Source organism: Sinocyclocheilus anshuiensis, unplaced genomic scaffold (assembly GCF_001515605.1).
Source record: "Sinocyclocheilus anshuiensis isolate Anshui unplaced genomic scaffold, SAMN03320099.WGS_v1.1 scaffold306, whole genome shotgun sequence".
NCBI lineage: Eukaryota > Metazoa > Chordata > Actinopteri > Cypriniformes > Cyprinidae > Sinocyclocheilus > Sinocyclocheilus anshuiensis.
The window spans coordinates 2,262,495-2,271,590 of NW_015544175.1; the positions used below are offsets into that span (position 1 = coordinate 2,262,495).

At 35.3% G+C, this 9,096-nt stretch overlaps 1 protein-coding gene across 1 annotated transcript in view; it reads left to right on the plus strand.

Annotated features, from left to right (window-relative positions):
* LOC107696156 (elongator complex protein 3) overlaps positions 1-9,096 on the plus strand; it is a 24,343-nt gene that overhangs the window by 8,530 nt on the left and 6,717 nt on the right. The window contains exons 8-13 of the mRNA XM_016496361.1: positions 880-1,041; positions 1,529-1,655; positions 6,872-7,065; positions 7,868-7,958; positions 8,041-8,106; positions 8,198-8,425. Of these exons, the coding sequence (XP_016351847.1) occupies positions 880-1,041; positions 1,529-1,655; positions 6,872-7,065; positions 7,868-7,958; positions 8,041-8,106; positions 8,198-8,425 (868 nt within the window). The remainder of the gene's footprint in view (positions 1-879; positions 1,042-1,528; positions 1,656-6,871; positions 7,066-7,867; positions 7,959-8,040; positions 8,107-8,197; positions 8,426-9,096) is intronic.

A 9,096-nucleotide genomic window follows, 5' to 3' on the forward strand; every position in this document is an offset into this window, starting at 1 on the left:
TGTGTGTGTGTGTGTGTGTGTGTGAGGGAGAGAGAAATAAAGAGAATAAAAGCAAATGAGAAATGCTCTGTTGGTTTCATAACTACATTGTCTGAAAACTGGAGAAAGAAACAGGAGCTAAATGGACAGAAAGAGTTTTTGGTCTATTAAATGTCCATTAAAACTTCAGAACAATGTCAGGCGTGACAGGAAGCCAAAAACCATGCATTTCAGAATTATAATTTAATTGATGCAAGCCAATACAGTTGGCCAATTGAAACCAGTTCAGTCATAAAATAGTTTTCATATTATCATCAGACACTGTAATAGGAAGATTTTTTTATTTTATTCAGAAGTCTTTTTTAAAAAGCCATTTTAAAAGAGTTTTTTGTTTGTTTTGTAGTTCAATCGTACATTATACACACACACACACACACACACACAAACACACACACACATATATATATATATATATATATAGATGCTTCAAGAAACCTACCTGCAAAGCTACCTGGAAAACTATGCGCAAGTGCACCTAGGGCAAAAGCTGCTTTAAACGCAAATGATATTCACACCAAATGTTGATTTAATTTAGTTAATAGAAGTTAATTGATAAAGAAAATCTATTTATGACATTATTTTTGACAGCATCCTCATTTTACAGCATTTTTTAACAGTACTGTAGCTTTGCAGGTAGGAACAAAAATATCACTGGATTATTACAATTATTAATGAACAAATAACGAACAGCATTGATTTAAAATAGAAACGCTTTGTAGCATTTTTTATGTCTTTACAGTCACTTTTGAACAATTTAATGTCCCTATTAATTTCTTTAAAAAAACAGATACATATATAAAATAGTATCAGAATTTCTGAGTTTATATTTTTTTCCCCCAGATACTCTGAACGCAGTAACACCAAATGTGTCGGCATCACGATTGAGACCAGACCAGACTACTGTCTAAAGAGACATTTGAGTGACATGCTGGCCTACGGTTGCACCAGACTTGAGATCGGCGTACAGAGTGTTTATGAGGATGTGGCTCGTGATACCAACAGGTCAGGAGTTTGCTGCTTTTAATATAAGGGACGAGCCACAGAGTAGAAGATGAGTGTTTAGTATTTGGTTAAACTTGATCCTGGGATCCTTGAACCTTAATTAACATAACATTGTTGTTCAGACTTCCAGTGAGTCATTTTGTTTCAACAGTTTCTGGCTTATGTTGGTAATTGTGGTTTACTTGCTTGATTATGTGTCATTTAGGAATCACTTCAAGGGATTAGTAGTCTTAGCACCTATGCTAATTACGCAATACTTACACTTTTTGGTGTAGTTTTAAGTGCTTTGCTGAGGACAGCATGGAATTTAAGTGACCTTGTTAAAAACATAAATAATTAGAAAATTAATATTTTTACCCAGCCATATGACCATTCAAAATTTGTTTTGGTTATTTAAATTTTGTTTTGGAAAACTTAGGATGATATTTCATGTGTAAATGCATGTACTGTATTTTATGCTCTTGTGCATGTTTCTAACTTTTTCCAGGGGACATACTGTTCGGGCTGTGTGTGAATCTTTCCACCTTGCTAAGGATGCTGGTTTTAAAGTTGTTGCCCACATGATGCCAGACTTACCCAATGTCGGTATGGAAAGAGACGTGGAGCAGTTTATAGTGAGTACTTCATGGATCAGTGTAATTCTGCATTCACCTCTAAAATCTGCCACCAAACACAATGTGAAAATGGCAACATGATTAAGCATGGGCGCAATCATGGAGTCATTTTTTTACTTGCAAAATTGTTTGGTATAGAATACAAATCTTAAAGGGATAGTTCACCTAAGAATGAACATTCTGTCCTCTTTTACATCATTTATCCTCACATTGTTCTAAACCGGTATGACTTTCTAATGTGGGATGTTTAGCAGAATGTAGGATCCAGTAATAACAAAAAACACCATTTAGGTAGAACTGGAACTGAAGTCTGCAGGTAGCTCACCAGGAGCAGGGTTGGAGATCCCTGGTTTATTGTTTAGTAAAAAAATCTATTTCAGGTAAGTTCTGTTCTTTTGAACTTTCTATTCATCAAACAACCCTGAAAAAAGTATCACAGTTTCCACAAAAATATTAAGCAGCACAATGGCTTTCAACATTGATAATAAAAATGTTTCTTGAGCACCAAATCAGCATATTAGAATGATTTCTGAAGGATCATGTGACACTGAAGACTGGAGTAATGGCTATTGAAAATCCGGCTTTGCATCAGAGGAATAAATTACATGTTGCAATATAAATAGACAACAGTTATTTTAAATTTTAATATTTTACAATATTATAGGTTTTACTGTATTTTTGATCCAATAAATGCAGCCTTGGTGAGCATAAGAGAGTTCTTTCAAAAACATTAAAAAATCCTACCAACTCTAAACTTTGGTTCTTTCGTGTATCATAACCATGCCAAATTTGAACATGCACAGATGACTTAATTTTTAGTCTGTTCCTCACACAAAGCTATTTAAAAAGCCATTAGAGGATTTGTAATATAGCACAAAAGTAGTATGGGCTACTTTTATGACACATTTCCATTTTTGGAAATACATTGTTTTAATATTCTGCCAAATGTTTCCTTTGGTTTTTGCTTGAATAAATTAAGTCATGCTGGTGAGGAAATAATGACACAATTTTCAAAACTTGCGAAAGTGCCACTTCAATAATCATGTTTGGATTACTTAAAATACGGCTCAAACGTAAGCTTCAAGAGGATTATGGGATGTAGTGCTTTGTAATTTAAGGTCCTCATACATACAACTGTTTATTCTGTAAGCTCCTTTAATGTAAATGAACTGAGGAGTTGAGAGAACGACAACTGCAGAGGGTTATTTAAATGCACAAGTTTATCTTTGTACCTCACAGGTTATGCAGATGGTTTACAAAATGTCATTTTCCTCAACGAAAGGACTTCAATTAATCAACGTTTCTGGGATATGGCTGTTGGGATATCCAAAATTTCCATATTACATTCGGGTGCTCTATTAACTTTGACACTCAAAGTATCAGAAACTACTGAGCCGTAGTCATCATCAAGCAGACTTCCCAGAGGTATTAGGACAAGAAATGAGAAATTAAATGTCTCTCCTTTATAAAAGTTTGAATAAAAAATAAATAGCAAAATGAAGTTGTTTTCCATATCACACAGCCCTAGGTTACAATGCGAAGAGGCAAACAGAGGTTATACACAAAATGTACAGTACAGGAACACATAGCATACTATCCAGAGGAAAAATCTGCTTTTATCGGATGTAGTAGCTAATTGTTCCATAGCAGGAATGATGGTTGAATGTAAATGAGGTAGAGAGTGATGTGCCATGGCATGCTGCTCTTTTATACCCTCTGTCAGTGTCCAGCTGTGACGCATTGGTTCACATTATCAGGGGCTTCATTATGTGAAGTGAATAGAGCATTCATTATAGTGGGTTTCATTACCGAAGCATGGAGATCCAATCAGTGACTGCGCTCTGGAAGCCATTCAAAGTGCTTCTCTCTGAAAGACTGTATTAACGCCAACCAGGAGCAATCCAGGTGCCAACAGGTTTCTATGATGTCATAAGCAAACGCTGTCAGTGCACGATCTTATGAGTTTAGCGATTTTAAAGCGGGTGATTATTTCCCATTAGGAGAACAGAAGAGCCTAGAATGAAGTGAATGACATTAATGTTGCATAAGAAACATCATGATTAACTGAGTGCAGTTATATAAATAATATTTTGCATTAACAGTCTAATAAATGCCACTTAACTGTAGAAGAGAACCATTAACTTTTTATTGCAATCATCCAGTCTCTAGAGTCTCCGAAGGCATGTGTCTCTAAAGCTAAAAGTCTTCACTTAGATTTTTAGATTTATTGAACCAAGCCCACATTACACCTACCTCATTTCCCCCTGGGAGGCTCTTTCTCGCCTCCACACTGCTGCAATCAACTGACAGCTCCTAAATATTTGGACAGCAATACTTTTTTGCTCTTTATTTGTTCAATTTGTAATTGTAATATTGCAATTAGAGGCTAAAGGTGCAAACAATCTATTTAAAAATATTCCCTTTTTACACTTGTGACTTTTATTTTTGTCCACTTTTAATGTTAGTCAATGTTTCTTGTACCAAAAAACAGCATTTGGAGCCATGAATTCTGATTAAATCAAATGTAACCACTAACCAGTGAGACTCTTTTTACAAGAGCTCTTAATAGTGAAATAAACTTTTTATCAAAGTTCAGGAAAGTTGCCAATTAAGGGTTTAGGATTGTGCTCAACAATTATTTGTGCACAATTTTTGCCATGACATGACTATTTTTTTACTGTGGCTTCAAGCTAGGGGTGCACCAGTATTAAAGTTCTTGCTGATACTGGTAAGACAGTTTATTATTATCATGTTATGGTCATTAATCGATAAATTACAATATTACAAATTCTGGCCGTTACCAATAAGATAATAATTAATTATTTTCATGTTATGGCCAATAACCGATAAGTTACCGATATTAAAATTCTTGCTGATACTGATAAGACGGTTAATTATTTTTATGTTATGGCCAATAACCGATAAGTTACAGATATTAAAATTCTAGCTGATACTGATAAGATGGTGAATTATTTTTATGTTATGGCAGATAACTGAAAAATGGCTGATATTAAAATTCTGGCTAACACTGATAAGATGATTAATTATTATCATGTTATGGCGGTTAAACGATAAATTTCCGATATTAAAATTCTGCCTAACACAGATGAAAAGATTAATAATCATGTTATGGCTGTTAAGCAATAAATGACTATTAAAATTGTGCCTAACATGAGTTATTTGCATGTTACAGTCATTAACCGATAAATCTGTAATATTAAAATACTACACTATTTTGTCTAAATAAATTAAAAATAAAAACATTTAGGCATCACAATGTACAATATAATTTTTTTATGTTGATATTTGCTAAAGATTATATTTTACCATGATATTAAATGGGTTATTTGCATTTTGTACCCTCTGCAGTTAAGCACAAGGCAGCTCTTCTTTCCTCCTGTCTGTAGATTTGTGTCAGCATGACCACATCCCAGCAAACTCACTTGTAAAATAATGTTCAGTGTGTTTGTCAGCACAAAGTGCCTGCCATTTTGTTTTTCACTTCATATTCCTGACCATGTTGTTGCTTTTTCTCATTACAATGAAAGGACCCACTCAAAGCATGGCACTTTGTGCTCTTTTGACGATAATGGGCTCATTGTTTTACCATTCCGCCTATTATTTCCTCCAGCGTTTTATTGACATCTGTTTCACGCATAAGTTTGAGTGTATATTAAATCGTCTCTCACACACCTGTTGTGATATCTCTGTGATAGAGAGCCATTAGGAGGCATTGTGTCAGAGCGGGAGAGAGGGAGATTAATGGCTGTGGAAGGTGGTCTCAAACCCCACCGCTATCAGCTCTCCTCCTCCGCCACCATGTGCCCACACAACCACCGGCAGCGCTCATCCGGTTTATCTCACCTAACCTGCTTTCTTTGATGCTCGTGCTCTCCTCTTCCCCTCCCACTTTCGTATTTGCTCGCTCGCTCTTCGTCACGAGACGGGGACCTGTCGGCGCTATCTCAGGACGAGTGTGCGGTGGAAAGGAGCGTGGCTTAGTGATAATGGAATCCCATTACTGACTCGTCCGACTCTCACTTCTCACTTATCAGACTGTTTGCAGGCTCCCCTCCCTACATAAAAAATAACACTCAAGTGTAAATATATCACACAAAAACTCATTTCATTTGACTCTTAGAGTAAGGAGAAGCGCATGGCTAGTTGTGACTCCAATAATCTGTCATTTCAATTTGTCTGTTAAAAGCAACTATTTTTGTTTGTTTGTGCTATTTAGAGCCACTGCTTAGTTTAGACTCATGCAGTCTTTGTTTAAATGCACCAGTGTCTAGTTGAATGATTCACTAGTGTGTCGGGAAGTAGGACAATACCAATTAAATGACCATTGGCATTGTCTCTTTGATTGTAATGGTTACGTTTCCAAGTGTGCTGCGTGGCCCCTGAGCTTTTCAAAGTGACAAGGGTAAAACAGATTCCCTCACAATTGCACTTTAAGTAGAAAACGTAAGCAAGATCAGTGATGGAGGTCATGAGACTTTATTTAGTAGTTTTCCAATTCTTGAACTTGTGAATGATGTTACTTTCCAGTTACGTTTCATCCATTAAATACTTCAGGTGAAATTAATCAATAAACTTTGCATCACAAGTATGTAATAGTAGTACACAGCCTGTCAGCATACAATACAAGCTGAATATGCTTATGTTCTGCTTAGAATTGTTTTATGAATCTCATCCCTACAGCTTCTTATTTCAGTTTAAGATTTCTTAGTTTGGAAAAAGATAACTGGTAAATATTTTCATAAAAGATAACTTGTAATATTATGATCAGAGAAGTTATAGTACCGTAAGTGAAGTCTTTATTATGTTTTAGTTTTATAATATTTATAAATATTTTAGTTTTATTATGGCAATGAGATAAAAAAATAATTATAATAAATTGCATATATAATACCTATTTCACATATACAGGTGCATCTCAATAAATTAGAATGTCGTGGAAAAGTTCATTTATTTCAGTAATTCAACTCAAATTGTGAAACTTGTGTATTAAATAAATTCAATGCACACAGACTGAAGTACTAATTTATTGAGATGCACCTGTATATATATTCTTTTTAAATTCACGCCAAAAAATGAAAATGTTTTTATGTTTTTATCCATGTTAATAACAAAGTAGTGGACTCGTTACTGGTCCTAGTTGAGTAAGTCTCATGTTTGCACTGCTCTGCTAAAACATCTCTTGTCTCTGTCACTAGGAGTTTTTTGAGAATCCTGCATTCAGACCAGATGGTCTCAAACTTTACCCTACACTGGTGATTCGAGGCACCGGACTCTATGAGCTGTGGAAAACGGGCCGCTATAAGAGCTACTCTCCCAGTGCCTTAGTGGATCTGGTAGCACGAATTCTAGCGCTGGTTCCACCATGGACTCGTGTGTATCGTGTACAGAGGTAAGATGGACTTAATGTTACAGTTTTGGACTTAATGTTACTACCTTTCAAAGTTTGTTTTGGCCATAATTATGGTTCCTCTCATTTGACTCAAGTGCAATATCAATTTATTATACATTGATATTACAATTTACATTCAATTTAGAAGGTTTTTAATGTATTTTAAAATGTAATTTATTCCTGTGGAGGCGAAGCTGAATTAACAGAAGCCATTTCTCCAGTGTTCAGTGTCACATGATCCTTCAGAAATCATTCAAAGAATTCCATTTCAAATATGAGTGCAAGGGAGTGAATGCACAAACATGAATTTCTTCATCTTTCAGTACATTCCAGCCTCTGGCCTGTGAATTTATACAGTGAAAAGACCAAAATAATATCATTCTGAATCATTTTCATGTTAAATTAATGAAAAATAAATTATTAAAAATGAAAGATTTTAAATGAAACAAATGTGGTTAGGCATCACAACATTATAACATTATTTTGGGTTTTGTAAAATTTACATTTAACAGTTTTATTAAATTGTTAGTGTTTTTAAAAATTAACTAATTGAGTGTTAAATTATTGCAAAGGTAATTTAAATGTAAAAGCACGAAATTAGCATTAACAATTAAATATCCAGTATCATCCAGTACCGATAAATTTATAAAAAGTCTCTAATATCGATAATTGATATGGAACCAATGCATCATGCATATATAATTTATTATTTAATCAAAAAAGAAGCATTTCCTGTTGCCCATATTCATTATAGTGTGACTGCCATTTAGTTTTTAAACCTCTAATCTGTGGCCTCTTTCAGGGATATCCCAATGCCATTGGTGAGCTCTGGGGTGGAACATGGGAATCTGAGAGAGCTGGCATTGGCCAGAATGAAAGACATGGGCACTGAGGTAACCTTAATTATCATTCATTTAGTTTGTTTGCTATATGAATTCAAGGCTATTAAGTACAAGCTGTTGTCGATTCTTGCAGTGTAGAGATGTACGAACCAGGGAAGTGGGCATACAAGAGATTCATCACAAAGTTCGACCATATCAGGTAATTCATGTTTGGTGTTAGAAGTTATCAGAAACTTGTTGTTAAAGCTTGTACAGTTAGCAACAGGAAATAATTTCTGTGCTTCTTATAGGTTGAGCTGATCCGCAGAGACTATGTGGCTAATGGGGGCTGGGAGACCTTCCTGTCTTATGAGGACCCCGAGCAGGACATTTTAATTGGTCTCCTGCATCTTCGTCGCTGCTCACCACAGTCCTTCCGGCCCGAGTTGAAGGGTGGCGTTTCCATTGTTCGGGAGCTGCATGTCTATGGAAGCGTGGTCCCTGTCAGCAGCCGAGACCCCAGCAAGTTTCAGCATCAGGTAAAGACACCTTATTTCTGCCAGTAAAACACGGCAAAGTAACTTTACTGTCACCTGGAAAAATTACGAACACATGATTTTTTAATTAATAATGGTTAAAAGTATATATTGAAAAACTATTCGTCTGGTGTCAAGATAATTGTAAATTGCCCAGATTTGAACTATTTTATTTTTATTTAAGGCTTTTGTCTTTTCATGTATTTTACGTAGTCTTATGGCAAGCCGTTTTAGCTTAAAATAATCCCAGTGTTACTCGTCGTAATTGCATTTTTACTAGTAACAATTCAATTAGAGAGCTCTACAATTAAATTCTTACTAGTAACAATGCCAGTTAGAGAGCTCTCTAATTCAGTTCTTACTAGTAAGAATTCCAATTACAGAGCTCTCTTAATTCAATTCTTACTAGTAACAATTTAAAGGGGTCATATGATGCGATTTCAATTTTTCTTTTCTCTTTGGAGTGTTACATTATTTACAACACTGTTCTAGAACAGTTTAACCTAAATATTCAGATGTGTTCAGCGCATTTTATGGAGGACTGTTTCCTGATCCTGCAAGAGTAGACTACAATTCCGGCTGTTCTGACTCACAGACTGTAAGTACATTTTCATTTAAAGGATTTGCCACTGATGACTGAAACGCGAGGTTTGAGCAGTGTAGAGTAGCGCTTG